The sequence below is a fragment of the Eleutherodactylus coqui genome, chromosome 1 (genome assembly GCF_035609145.1).
Source record: "Eleutherodactylus coqui strain aEleCoq1 chromosome 1, aEleCoq1.hap1, whole genome shotgun sequence".
Classification (NCBI taxonomy): domain Eukaryota; kingdom Metazoa; phylum Chordata; class Amphibia; order Anura; family Eleutherodactylidae; genus Eleutherodactylus; species Eleutherodactylus coqui.
The window spans coordinates 249,568,861-249,584,300 of record NC_089837.1 but is presented as its reverse complement, the minus strand read 5'-3'; the positions used below and the strand labels follow the sequence as shown (position 1 = coordinate 249,584,300).

General features: G+C 39.2%; 1 protein-coding gene across 3 annotated transcripts in view; it reads right to left on the bottom strand.

The window, feature by feature from the left end:
* Positions 1-521: 521 nt before the first annotated feature.
* Positions 522-15,440, bottom strand: part of HACE1 (HECT domain and ankyrin repeat containing E3 ubiquitin protein ligase 1) — a 104,873-nt gene continuing 89,954 nt past the window's right edge. For all 3 annotated transcript variants that reach the window (XM_066608072.1, XM_066608080.1, XM_066608088.1), the window contains 4 exons: positions 12,062-12,160; positions 11,196-11,266; positions 5,680-5,793; positions 522-1,365 (listed from right to left, as the gene is read on the bottom strand). In XM_066608072.1, the coding sequence (XP_066464169.1) occupies positions 1,263-1,365; positions 5,680-5,793; positions 11,196-11,266; positions 12,062-12,160 (387 nt within the window). In that variant the 3' untranslated portion in view covers positions 522-1,262. The remainder of the gene's footprint in view (positions 1,366-5,679; positions 5,794-11,195; positions 11,267-12,061; positions 12,161-15,440) is intronic.

The following is a 15,440-nucleotide window of genomic DNA, read 5'->3' as shown; positions in this document are numbered from 1 at the left end:
AACAATTTCTCATCTGACCTGACTTTTCTAATTTTATGTATGAAAATGACTTGCCAGCATCGCCTCATATTTTAGCAGCAGCAATAAATGCTTGCATCAGACATAAATCTAGATTTTTCTAAAAATGAAGGAGGAGGCTTTTGAACAAAGGTTTCAGAAACCAATGCAGTACATAGTTTGCTTCAGGGCAACCATTAAAATGTGCTAACAAACACAGTATTGTATTACCGCCACTGAGTGCTTTGATTTGAAACCAAATGAACAGTGCTTTGCCTGGCCATTCTTTATTCATTCGTATGGCTACAAAATGACCACTCCGATGTATTGTGCTCACACCAATTACCCTCTCCATTTAATATGACTCAAGCTTACCACCACTGATCTTATCTTTTCAATTAAAGAGACTTTGTGACTGCATGACTGTTTTCAATGATTTGCGATCTTTAGCACAACTTTAATGATCTGTTGTGGGAGTTAAGACAAAAAGAAAATGCATTGGATTATGTTGACAACGGATTAAATGCAAGTTATAAAATACTTTATTTTTTTTAAGCTTCTTTGTACAAAAATACATTTCAGATACTTTGCACAACAAGTGTATAAATTAAATAGCCCAAAAGGTATAATAGTATAGGACAGACAGAAGTAAAACATGAAACATGACTGTTCATTGCTGGCCAGCTATAAAAGGAAAAACAGACGAACCTCTTAATAAGTTATGTGGAAGCTGACCTGCCGCACGATACAACTAAAATGGTTATAAACAAAATTAAAAGGTCCAACTTTGGAAATGTCAGGATGGGATTACAAAACAAATCACTTTTACAGCATATGTACACGAAGATGGTAAGAGTGCCGAGCACAGACGATTGCAGCTGCAGGCTTGACAACACAGAAATGGTAAAAATAATAAAACAGGTTAAAAGCAAATTGATACAGTATTTAAACATACCATACAACCTGAACATATAAAACTAGCCTAGGACACAGATGTTTTCTTCCGTAACAAAACTACAGCTCGTTTCTCCGGTTTGTAATCAGAGAATCGCAATGCAACAGCTAAGACCAGTTTTTTTCCCTTCTCTTCAAATCACACATCCACAGAAAAATGTAATCTAGGAGGAAATAGGTACTTTACAAATCTTTGAAAGTCAGCCCTGCCCGTGGGCAGTATCTTGCCTGTTTTCCTCTTGACAGATTTTTAAATTGGTTCTGCCACTCTGAATTGCGCATCAGTAGTCAAATGAGTTTTTCTTTCTTCATTATGCCATTGTGTAACCATAGCTTCCGCAGTGCAATGCCACAAGAAGTCTGTCCTTAAGGATTTCCTTACTCGGGTATTCAGGCAATTTAAGCATATTGATGCTGAAAGACACAAACCAGCAAAGCCAGGATTACGTGTACGTCTGAAAATGAGAGTCAACAGTGAAATACGCCTAAGTATAAATAAGAAGAAAATCCTGTAAGGTTAAATACTACCTATAAGGGTTACCAATATAAAACATACATAGCAAGGTCTTCGTTCTGGAGGACCTACCATTTACAATACTGGCAATAAAATTGTGCCACAAAGTTGTCAGTCATTGGTGAAGAGCGAATTACTGCTGCATTAGAGAGATTCCGTAGGCACTTATTACATTGAACATAGGCCCAGGCTGATTAATATAAAGTGCACCAGAGTATAATGCGCCCACTATATTAACAGGCTCACGTCTCTTTATAAATATGTCGCAGGTTTTGGTAGTCGTGCACAAGGAAAAGCGTAGATTTTCAACATAATTAAACCAATTGTAATTGTAATATATCTGTTCGGCTTTGGAAGCAACACCTCCTCCCATTAAGCCATGCCCAGTTTTGGGCATGCTTATTTATGGACCCCAGGTCCTGGTAAGGCATTACTGACCCGTGATATGGCACATCATTCAGTTTTGGAAATGTAGCACACACATATAAAGATAAAAATGTCCCAAGTTTTTGCGCAGAGAAGTTGTGCACCAAAACCTTGAGCCTTTTATACCTTAGAAAGTAAGCATCACCAATTTCCAGAATTCTATCAAGAACACAGCGCTCTTTGGCACAATTTAGAGAGTCCTGTGAAAATCTGAGAAAACATTTTAAGCAGAGGTCCATTTAAATCAGTGACAGTGCATTTAGAAATGACAGACTTGACTATTCTAAACTTTTCACATTACTAAGAAGATCATTTTGGCTTCATATCCTTAACCCCTTAAGTACATGGCCTATTTTGGGCTCAAGGACTCTACGATTTTTGGCAGATTTTCATCTCTAATTTTCAAAAGCCATAACTTTTTTACTTTTCCGTATAAGGGCTTGTTTTTTGCGTGGCGAACTGTAGTATTTATTGGTGCCATTTTTGGGTACATAGACTATATTGTAAAACTTTTATGATTGATATTCATTTTTTATGATTGCAGGGAGAGAAAACGCATCAATTCAAGTTTTTTTCCACTTTTCTACAATAAAAACCCTTTTTTTTTTAAATTTATTTTTTTCTAAATCGCTGCATTCAAAGTCCTGTAACTTTTTTACTTTTCTATGTATGGAGCTCTGTCACGGCTTATTTGTTGCAAGACGATTTGTAGTTTTTGTTGGTACCATTTTGGGGTACATACCGCTTTTTGATCACTTTTATTGCGTTTTTGGGAGGCAAAAATCTAAAAATTAGCATTTTGACTCATTTTTTAGCGTTTTTTTTTACACTTTTTTGCCGTGCAGAATAAAAAGCATGTGCAATTTATTGTACACATTGTTATGGACGCGACGATACCAAATATGTGGTATTTTTGTTTTTTTAAACTTTTTTTTATGCTAATATGACAAAAAGCATCTAAAAAGGTTTTTTTTTTTTACATTTTCTTTAACATTTTTATTTTTTATACATTATGTTGATCTTTTTTTTTTTTTTTACACCATTGTGTCACTCTGGGGGACTTTCACCATAGCACTGATGATCGCTGTGATAAGGGAATGCAGGACTTCTTTCCTGCAATGCCTTATCGCTTATTACAGCGATCACAGGCACTGGCAATACAGGACGCCAGTATCTTGTGTCCTGTTGCCATGGCAACCTTCCGGGCTCTCTGCGATTATATTGCGGAGGGAGATCGTGGCAGGGAAAGGGTTAACAGCGGGTGGGCACATCTCCGATGCACCCCGCTGTTGCAGCAAGAGGCCGGCTATCACTGACAGCCGCCGGCTCCCGCTGCTGGATAGCGCGAGATCGCTTAGGATTTTGCGCTATCTCCAGGACGCAAGCTTACACCCTGTTGCGGGAAATACCCTACTGCCAGGACGTAAACTTATGCCCTGGAGAGGAAATGGGTTAATATCAGAAGGCTAATTCTATGCAACAACCGAATGGTGAAATGAAACTTTGTGCTCAGACCTAATTAGCGGTAGGGTAAGTAAATCAATTTTATAATTTATAGAATATAGGTGGAAAACAGATTCACCTATAGTAATTTTCTCAGAAATTTGGCAAAAGCAAATTTCAAACCCGTTTAATTCACAAATGCATCCTACTGAGCAGCGAATGCACTACACGCAGACTTTGCAATCTATCAAAGGATTAGGGTTAGGAGATACAATGTATTTTACACTGTATATTCAGTCTATGTTTCACAATAAGCTGTTGCTGTAGCAATCAGTATTCTATCATTTCAGCAAAATCACTGTAACAAGAGAATGAAGGAGTTTAAACAGTGGGAGACGTTTAGAAAAAAAAAAACTTCTCTGTGGCCATTGTGATTGGGTCAATCATGAAGATCACATGTCCAGAAACTAACCTGATGGTTTAGTCATCACTGGGCATCATTAAGCAAAAGAGACATGGGAGGAAATGCAGGGTAAGTGGGTATCAGAGCTGGTGAGCAGAACTAGAAGTAGAGCGTGAAGTGGATCGTGCTTCAGCTGACAGCATACCTACATTGTGATTATCATGATGGGTTAGATCACGGTGATCACACAGATCACAAAAGAACAATCGAGTTCCGTTATCACACAGGAAATCCCGAAGACCTCTCTTGCATGATAGTGCCACCTGCCAGTGTCTACACTGAGACGTGCTTGTCAACCTGCTGACTGAATACAATTTATGTCACTGCAGCACGCGGTATCTGCTGCAGCGACATAAAAATGCTGATTGGCTATGTATATGGGTTAAGCAGCCTGCTTGAGAAGGAGAATATAACTTCCAAAGTGTTAATCTGAGCCTCTGACTACAAACATACAGCTAACAGCCGCCACACAAGTAAAAGTGGGACACAAACTATATGTGACATGATTCATTGTACAGATGTGGCAAGCGCCATAATGATCATGTTAGCACTCTGTCGATAGCATAGAGTGCCAGGTATTCAAAATAAACGGCAACAGCAACATTACACAAATGGTCATGATGTACCAGTGGCGCTATTTGTGTAGCATGCCAAAATTCATGGTTGTCGCTGCTACATTTTTGTATCTCTGCTGACAGACTCTTCGGATTAACAAGCATTCATCGCCTCTAGCTACACCAAAATGCAGGAGAATGGTTATATTGCCGATATACAGTGTACCCACTAACAAGCCTCCCCTCACAGTAGGCTATTGGAGCTTAAACATGGGAACTTGTACATTTCTGATTTATACAGTATTATATACATTGGAGATAGGTTTTATATTTTAGTTTCCTATGAGGATTATGAGGTTTCCCAAAAATAGATAGATTCTCTTTAAATTGCTGCTCAGTCTGGGATTATGACTCAATTGAGTGGTCTGATTCAATAAGTGACATTGTTTCTTATATGAGGGTGCATGTAAGAGTTGTCAATCATTGAGCGACACTGCCCTGTAGACTCATAAGCCTAGAATGAGCAGGTATTGCCATCATAAATTACAAGACATAGTGAATCTTTTCCCATAAAACTATGCATCAATCTACTTTTGGCAAGAAGGTCTAATTAGATTCCACACTTAAAAGGCCATTTGGAACAAGCCCAAACACAAGCCCACATAAGCTGGCTCATTTTCTGGCAGCATTCTGCCCAGTAAGTTTAAAGAAAACGATACTAAGTTTGTCTTAAGGATGTAAAGATAGATACATGTTGACTTAAAAGTGTTATTGGACTTCTGAAAAAAATAGCAGCATATGTTCTGAAAGAAGAAAAAAACACTTCCCCTCCGATTTGCCACCGAACCAGCGCAGACACTCTGGTAGTCCCCCCCAGTCTTAGTTTACCAGCGACCAGAACATGCCTGCTCCAGCCAAACAATGGCATCGCTGCTCAGCTATGAGAGCCATGTTACCTGTAGCATGTCACATGATTACTGAGGCCACTCAGTGGCTTAAGTAGTCACATGTGAGTCTCACCGGGAAAGAGCAGTGAGTTGTGGGAGTGAGCAGGAGGGAGCGGGGGGGGGGGGAAGAGAGTGAGAGATCTCTCCCCCCCCCCCCCCGCTCTCCCCCGCCGCTCCCCACCGGCACCTGAATCTTTTGAGACGAGCGGGCAGGTACTCGCATGAGGCACTACTCGCTCGAGTAGTTTGTCTTAGCGAATACGCTCGCTCATCTCTAATTAAGGACAATCAAGAAAAGCAGCACTAACATATCATCATTAAATCATCTTTAAATATACGGAATAGTACTATGTAATTTAAGCTGTGATATTCTGAACATACCATGTACTGGATGTTGGTAGCAGATTTGATGTATATGGCACAGCTGCAATGGTGAAGTTTTGTAGCCCGCTTCCTCCCATGATATATGCAAAACCGCCATGAGGCACTCTGGAACTACACAAAAACGACAACCATGACTTATTGCATTGTAATAGACATCTACATATGTAATTATGGCTGCACATGAATTGCTGACATAAATGCATATTATTGTTGCAGCAATCCATGTGTTAAATGCAACTACATGAAAGAATTATACAAAATGTAGCAAACAAGAATGAAAGAAATTGAAACCCAGTCAACTAAGAAATGAAGCAACTAACAAATCAAATGCTGAGCTTTTTCTGATTACAAATGTTTACCTAAAAAACCCTTTAAAACTGATTTTTACATCGCAGCTATTACATCAACTATTGTCTCTGGTGAAGAGAACGAAAAGGAGCATTTTCAAGATACAGACATTAAGAAGTAAGAGTGACCTAAGGTGATCAAACACAGCAAGATGTATCATACGAGGGGAGCTTTAGTTCAATATAGAGCCTCAATAGAGAGTATGGGCTCTATTAGAATTCCCTTTTTTTAAAAATATTTAGTAGCTTTATGATGGTGTTACAAATTCTTACTCGGAAACCATTCGCTCACTCAGAATTTTTTTAAACAGTTTCAACTTTTCCTCCATTTCCACAAAATTGTGATGAATCAGCTTTGATGGGAGCCAAGCTGACAACAATTGCTGGGTCACTGAACATTAGAATTCTTTTTGACTATGGCCAGCAGGTTTTTTTTTATCATCATCTTAGAAAACTCCCTTTAACAACACAAAATGTACAGTTATGCTGAGCGTTCGTGGTTTGTATGGAGGGGGATTGGGAGCCGATCCTGCTCCATGGAATATGGGTTCCAGCTGTTTCTTACAGCCAACACCCACCCGCAACAGTTCTGATCAGTACTCCGTTTGATTGCAGCTGTTAACCCTTTAAATTCAGCTGTAAATTCTGAGAGCAAAAATTGAATGCCCTGATGGGAGTTCAGGGATCTCAAATGGCCCCTGTCATGAGATCGATTGCTATGGCAGCCGGGGGCCTCCTGAAAGCCCCTAGGCCTGCCATTGCAGAATGGCATGGCTTGTTAGATTGCTTGTCAGATCGCGGTATAATGTATAAAATCAGACTGCAGGAGCGATCAAACCATGACAAGTTCAAGGCACCTCTGGAAAAAAAAATGTAATAATAAAGTTTTAAAAGGTCGTATTAATTACTAAAAAAAAATATGGTAATGAAAGTTAAACCCCCCCCCCCCCCCCCTCCCCGCTTACCCAAAATTTATAATTAAAAAAAATCTAAATAAAAAACTTCCAAAACATATTTGCTATCACTGTATCGATAAAAGTAGGATCTATTAAAGTAACACGTTATTTACCCAGCACGGTGAAAATCATCAGAAGAAAAAAGTACTTAACAACAGAATTGCACTTTTTTGGTCACCCTGTCTCCAAGATAAAACATAATAAAGAGCGATCAAAAAGTTGTATGCAGTACAAAATGCTACCATTAGAAACTACAGGACGTCCTGCAAAAATTCAGCCCCCAGACAACTATGTTGACGACAAAGTAAAAAACAAATTAAGGCCTAATGTCCACGACACGTAGTGCATCCGCTGCGGATGTGATGCGGATCATCTATAAAATGCTTAAAAATTATTTTACAACACTTGTGAGTGATCGTGAATTGTTTTTTTTTCCGAGCGGATGCACTGCGGATCATTCGTGCAGAAAAAAATCCACAACCCCACCTGCAAACCTTTTCCCCACCATCCTGATTCTTTTAACCCTCAAATTCACAGCGGATCTGCAAGTGCATTTAAATGTATTTGCGAATGCCATAATGGAGAAAAAAAAAAAAAGCCACAATGTGAATGACCCCTAGGAGGTCTCATATGACATCACGTGGGACATCGATGGTAAAAAAAATTGTTACAATAAGTAAAAAAAAAAAAATTACAAAATAAAAAATATATATAAAAACCGCCAACCAAAACAGTCATCATATCTGTCCTGTAATCCGAGACAATACAAATTAGGTATCAAAATGTCTAAAACAAAATGAAAAAACCCATTCCTATACTTTATTTAAGTGTAAATAAACTATAAATGTAAAAAGAATCAAACCCCTAATAAAACTAAAGATCAGGAAAAAAGTCAGTGAAAAAAAATAAAAAATAGCCCTATATGTCCCGAAAAAAATAAAACGCAGTAAAAATAATTTTGGTAGCTGAAGGGGAAAAAAAGGGTAGTAAAACCACCACATGAGTAAAATCCCTAAAAAGTGTCCAAAGCACCCTGGTCCTTAAGGGGTTAATATAATAGAAGATCAATTTCAGAAGGATCTGCCTTTTAAAAATCTAGTCCAGTATCTTTCATTCATTGCGGCACATTAAAATGTTAAAATATGAAACCAAAACATTTATAGGACTCTGAGAAAGGATCAGCTCTCCCCCTTCTTCCATTTTTGTTGAGAGCAGCACACAACAAGGGCTGTATTATCTGAACGAACATCCATCAGGGTTTTTTAAGTGGACGTTTCATCCCCGAAGGCTTCGGTGTGAGCACTAAGTACACGGTGTGATTTACACATTCTGTTGCAGTTGCCTTTTGGCTGCTTTTCACTTTTATAGACAAAACTGTAATCTATGTTTAAAATAAAATGGCATAGTGGTGTAGAGCAGCTGGGGAGGTTAACGGATGCATGGCTACACATCTCACCGCTCCACCGCTCTTCCAGGAAGCAGCTCAGCAAATGCATTCACAGACAGTAGGTCAGGAATCAGGAGGAGAGTCCAGCAACAAGACCACTTACTGAATCCCATTAGCCAGTAGGTAGGTGACCAGGTTAGGCAGTTGGGAACAGCTGAGAAGTGAGGCTCTACATCTATCTATATGCATGCCACACGTCTGCTTCATAAACAATACAAATGGGAGAATTCAAGGCATTTCATTATTTCTGGAGGATGGCTCTACAGCAGGAGACAAAGGCATCGCAGTTGTTCTTAAACACATTCAGGAATCTTAAAAGCTGCAATCAGAAATGCATTTGTTTTACCAGATCCATTGAATTACTTTATGGTGTGCAGCAAGGGGAAGGAATGTTTGATTTTTTTTCACTGAAGTGGTACTAAAGCTATACTTTCACAGAGATGAGATAGTAATGAAGAAACACGCAGAAATTGGCTGCGAGGCACAGGAAGGAGGCAGATTTATTTCTTAATAGAAATACAAAGACAAAAATTAAACTTAACCCCTTAGTCACCAACTAATTTTTCAATTTGTTTTACCATGGCATTCCAGGAGCCATAACTTTGACATTTCAGGGCTTGTTTTTGAGGGAAAGTGGATTGGGGGGGGGGGGGGGAGAAATTCTGCCTTTTTTTTAAAAAATCACATTGTTACAGCGTTCAGTGTGCAAAATAAATAATGTGATAACATTTTTCTCTGAGTCTGCACGATTCTGGCGATACCAAGTTTATGCAGTTCATCTTTTGCTATTTCTGTACACAAAAAAACCCCACTTTTTTTAGAGATTTGTTTTAATGTCGTCACATTCCAAGAGCCATAACATTATGATTGTTGCCATCAGCAGAGCCATATAGGGGATTGCTTTTTGTAGGATGAACTCTAGTCTTCATATATCCAATGTTTGGGAACATATAACATTTTGTTCACTTTTTTATCCATTTTTTTCAAAAGACAAGACTAACAAAATCTGCAATTATGGCATGTTTTTAAAAAAGTATTTTAGCAGCGTTCACCTTGCAGAATAAATTATGTCAGTACCAAATTTATATATATTTTTTGGCAACTTTTTCACATTTTATTTAAAAAGAAAAAAATGTATTTTTTGTTTATCACTGCATTCAAAGACCCCTACCATTTTCTTTTTTTATCTACGTGCTGTGACAGAGGTTTTGTTTCGTGAGGAGTTGTATTTTTTAGTACCGTTTGTTGATTCAGGCGGCATTTTGATTCATTTCTATTCAGTTTTTTGCATGATGAGATAGGCAAAACTAACAGCTTCCGTGTTATTTCATGGCATGCGCTGTATGGGTTAAATAATGTAGTAACTTTTTTCTCTGCTTCATTACAAATGCAGCAATATGTGATTTATATATATTTTAAATAGTAACGTGGGAAAGGTGGGGTTTTCACATTTTCATTATTTTTTTTAATCCGTTAACTTTTCATCTTTGTCCCACTAGGGGATTTCAATATCAGCATATTTTCTAATTCTTCTAATACACTACTATACTTCAGTATAGTAGTGCTTTAGAGAGCCTGAGGCTTGGCCACAGGCTGAGCCTCATAGCCCACTGTAGCCGGCAGACTGGGAGGCTATATTCAAGCCTTCAGGTGCCATAGTAACCCATCGGGACTCGATGGGTGACAGAGAAGCACACTCCCTCTGTCGCCGTAGAGTTAAAGGGCTCAACATCGGGGATCAAAGTTTTCTACCATTCCCACTATTAGAGTGGGTGCCTGGCTGTTACTTACCAGCTGAGCACCCGCTCTCCCTGGCATGGGAGAACCATGTCAGGCTTCTGAATAAAGCCCCTTAACGGTTGCTGACAAATGACGTGTCGGCGGTCTTTAAGTCTATAAAAATATTTATGATATACACACACACAAAACACAAAATTATTTTCTAAATTTGGCAGTAAATAACCCCATTATGTGCGTATTACATCTTCTAAAAAAATGTTCAATGCAACCACAACTGAAAGTGTCAGAGTATGGTAAATAGGTCAGATGTACTATTTAATAATGCACCGCTCACATGTGCTGAAAACACATGAACGGAGAATGTCTCATATGTGCTTCTGGCCAGCACCTTTTAAATGCCCTGCTGTAAGCAGCGGAGAAACTATTCCCAGCGCAGGAGTTTCCATTAACTCCTGCTCCCATGGGAGTCAATGGAAACTCCAGCCCAGCGCGCACTGAAGGTAGTGCATGTTCTATCTCTTTTAGGTGCACACTGTTTTGCGCTACTAATTACTCGCATATGATTGCTTCTCTAAGAACACATTGGCTCTTCTCCACGCACATATAACACGCTCGTCTGACCAAGGTCTTACTCTGTTTTAGGCACTGTCAGACACTTTTCTGCAGTGTTTCACAAAGGGTCATACCTTCATACAGATGGGGACATGGCCAATATGTGACACTGTGTGCTGAATCGAGAGTTGCCACAATCTTTGTCGTAAACTAAGCCAACTAATTAATGGCATGACGTTAGAGTGGGCAGCCTTAAAATTAGACAGATTTATCAGTTAGCAGAGCCACTATGATTTTAGGATTCTTTAGTCTAAGCTTGCATTGTCTACCAATTATACAGTATGAGTAGAGCTGCCCCAGTGTGTCTAGACTAGATAGGTGTGAACTTGTGGTTTAGATATTTCAACTGTACATTCCCCATATACACTATATACTCGTATATACAGAACCTGAAGGTTGCGTCATACATACCTGCCAGTTACAAACTGCAATAGCAACACTCTCTCCTCTTGTGTAAGTTCTTGTACAACATCCCAGAACCACTAGAGGCAAGCAAAACAGTATTAACTTAGAAGAAAGAGCATCTGCTTACACATTCCAGAAAGGGAAGTTTTTTGTTTTTTTATAAACTGCAGAATGTTGTATTTGCATAAAAACTGACGGTAAAAGCCATATTGTGTGTTCTGCAACAGTATTTTCTCCATAGATGTGGTTCTAGAAATAAATCTTGCCCATCCAGCACAGCAAAGCCGTAAAAAAAAGGTATTTTTATGTGTTTTTTATTATTATTTGTGAACCGTTTCCAGCACATATGAGTAACCTATTTAGCCAGAGAAGACTTTAGTAGTACAAACTCACTACATGGAGGGGTTAGCACTGGCCAGGAGGGAAGCAAGGTCAATAGTGATAGGTTTCGAGGCACAACACTGTCACAACTCAGCTGAAATTGACACATTGCACTCACAACATTTTGACTGATAAGCACAATACACTCAGTGGTATATGAAAAGCATTCCAAATCTCAGTGGGATAGCATGTTTACTGATTATTTGAGAGCTCCATCTCCACACAACAATTCTCAAACTAGATATCTGTGATAACATGTTATGTATAATCACACCAAACACTTGATGTCGCTCCAATAAGCTATTAATGCAGCAAAAGCACACCGAATCCCTGTGCTCCTCTACTCTACAGGTAATATGTGTGTCAGTAAGACCCCATAGGGCACTATAGGCATGAGTCACTCAATACACAAGCCCAGCAATATCTGAAAGCATGTATACTGGAGTATTAAACAAGCACGGACCTGTTTGTTTTAAAACTGAAGTTTTTACCTTGATTACTTGATCGTCTTTATCATAACCGCTAGTATATTCTGTATTCTTCATCCAATCATTCACGTCTATTTCTGGCATGCCGGACAGAAGAAGTTCCTTAAATGATAAAATCATCAATGCATCACTTACTATTAACTTTAAAATACATTCTTGGAAATATTTGTAGACTGATAGATGTTCAAGCAGAGAATGCCCTATGGGACATCATCATTAAGTGACACATGTGGCAATGTGAAAGCTGCTGTTGCTGCATGTCACCTGAATGACTATTTTCTACTGAGACTATTTACTTGGCAAATTATTAACCCCTTCCTGACAGACATCCTAACTGTATATGCCGCTTGCAGTTAGGAAGTATACAGACATCCACAGCACATTTAGTGTATGCAACAGGTCTAGGAGCTGAGCCTGCTCCAAATGCCACTGTCAATTCTGACAGCGGCACTTAAATGGTCCAATCGATCAGAATTTAAATATCCACAATGACCCCGCTGTGATAAAATCGTGGGGGTGTCATGGCAGCACAGGGCCTCCTGATGGCCCCCAGGGCTGCCATGATCGTTTGTCTATTAAAGACGTGGCTGTGGAACGTAAAAGTACAAATAGGTAAAATTAAGATTTTTTAATTCTTTTAAAAAATAAAAATTAAAGAATAACTACACTTTTTTTTGAACAGGCGATGCGACAGAGACTTGGTGCATGGGGCTGTGACCGTGCGTGGGGTTTTGTGGGAAACAGTGCGTTGTGAGGAGGAATAGCCCTCAGCAGAATAGAACGACTTCTCCTGACAAGAGGATTTATAGAACATCCTGGTGATGGGACAGACACATTGGGGGACACAGAACTGAGATTAAATTAAATAAAATGCTGTTACTAACCCCTTAAGGAAATGGCCTATATTGGCCCAAAGGACACAATCATTTTTAAGGGATTTTCATTTCCAATTTTTAAAAGCCATAACTTTTTTATTTTTCCATTAACATGGCCGTATGAGGTTTTCTGTGTGGTATGCTGTAGTTTTTATTGGTACCATTATAAGGTAAACAGGTATATTGTAAACCTTTTTTTATTTTTTGGGAGGTCAGGGTTTTGTTTTTTTGTAGCATTAATGCAGCATAAATGACATAATTTTTTTCTGCGAGTCGATACAATTACGATAATTCCTAAAATAGCTTGAATGTTTTTCGTTTTTTACATTTTTGCACAATAAAAGTATTTTCCATTGACAGAGCTCTGTGGGGCTTGATCTTTAAGTGATGAGCTGTAGTTTCTGCTGGTATAATTTAGGGGTACATATGGCTTTTTTGATCACATTTGCTGCGTTTTTTGGTGGGCAAAAAGCAAAAAAAAAGCAATTTTTTTCAGTTTTTTTGTCATGCAGGATAAATAGAGCATTGAATTTATTGTACAGGTCATTACGGAAACGATAATACCAAGTATCTGGGATTTTTAAATTTTTTAATACTGTAAATACCGGTGTATAAGACGACCTTTTAACCCCAGAGAATCTTCTCCAAAGTTGGGGGTCGTCTTATACGCCGGGTATAAGCTGCAGAAAAAAAAATTAAAATTCTCCCCTCCCGCGACGTTCTGCGGCACTGCTGCAGGCTGTCACTCCCTCCTCCTCGCCGACAGAGCATTCCTTTCTGGATGCGGGGCTTGAAATCCCCGCCTCCAGAAAGCTAATGCTCTGATTGGCTAACTCAGGCGGCGTCAGCCAATGAAAGCTGGCGCTGCGTTAGCCAATCACACCCATTCAAGGACATAATTGAATGGCTGTGATTGGCTAACTCAGGCGGCGTCAGCCAATGAAAGCTGGCGCTGCGTTAGCCAATCACAGCCATTCAATGATGTCAAAACCCGAATCCAGAAAGCAATGCTCTGTCGGCGAGGAGGAGGGAGTGACAGCCTGCAGCAGAACGCCGCGGGAGGTGAGTATTGCTTTTTTTTCCCTACACCGTATTCCCAGCGTATAAGTCGACAGCTGGGGGGGTCGTCTTATACGCCCAGTCATCTTAGACGCCAGAAAATATGGTACATACAAACAGGAAAAAGTGCTAAAAAAAAAAGAGGGGGGGGGGGGGTGTTATCCTTTTAAGGTTTTTTTTTTCTTATATTATTTTTTATTTTCCTGTAGGTGACTTGAACCATATTAGCTATGATAATGCATTGCAGTACTTCTGTATGTAGTGGCCTAAAAGGGCACTACATTGCGCTGTTTAGCTGTGAGGACCAGCAATATAATAACCGGCCCTAGGGGTTTAATCTGAGCCATTTTGCACAGGTGATGCAGGTAACCTAGCAACCAGTTAGGTCGTTTTTATTTAGCTGCACAGGATAGAAAAAATGCCTAAAGACTCAGGTGATACAGGTAGCCTAGCAACCAAATAGGTTGTGATTGGCTGCAGACAGTTGACTGAGGCGAGATATAGGGGGACACAACGGTCGCAGGAGGAAGAAGAAGGAGAAAAAGGGGGAAATGAGGGGAGAAACAGAGAGAAGGAGAGTCAGCTGTAACAGTGAGTAGAGGGGAGTCTGCTGTCACAGGGAAAGTGAACTGTTGCAGTGAGGAGAAGAGGAGATGCAGAGGACAGGAGAGATGAGAGAGAGATAAAGAGATGTAGATCTGAAGAGGGATGGAGAAAAGAAATTCAGAGTAAGCTCCCAGTATATAAATGTGTTATACATTATATCTTTATTGCGGCATTAAAAACTACAGAACACCCTCCAAAAAAACGAGTCCTCACAGAGCCCTATTGAATGAAAAATACTATATAAATTTGGTATGGTTGTAATCGTACTGAACCATTGAATAAAGATAATATGTCATTTTTACTGCACCATCAATGCTGTAAAAACAACCCCCCAAAAATGGTGCAATTGCATGTTTCTTCCCCATTTTGCCCCAGTTCTTAAAAAACGTTTCCAATACTCTATACGGTACGTTAATTGGCAGCACTAAAATTATAACTCATTATGCAAAAATACATTATTTTTCTGGGGACATATCTACCTAAAAACAAAGTTCTGATTTTAGAAAGTGCCAATTCCAGAACTGCAGAATATGACCTGGACACAGGAGCATCAATGAAAGGGTTAAAGACAAAACACATACCCAAAATGTCCACTTCACCTACAGTAGTTAATTTCTTAATGGGTAAAATAATTATGTCCATTTATTATGCTGGTGGAAAGTACTGATGTGATTACAAAGAAGTAAAACGGATCCATCTTAGTAACCACATCTTGGCTGAATGTAGAACGCCACTAGTGACCCAAAAAAAGAGCTTACTGGTGCACAACCCAACATAGCAAGCCTATTTAATAATTCAAACAAATGTGTTATTCCTAAAATAAATGCATGGCATAGCTCTAG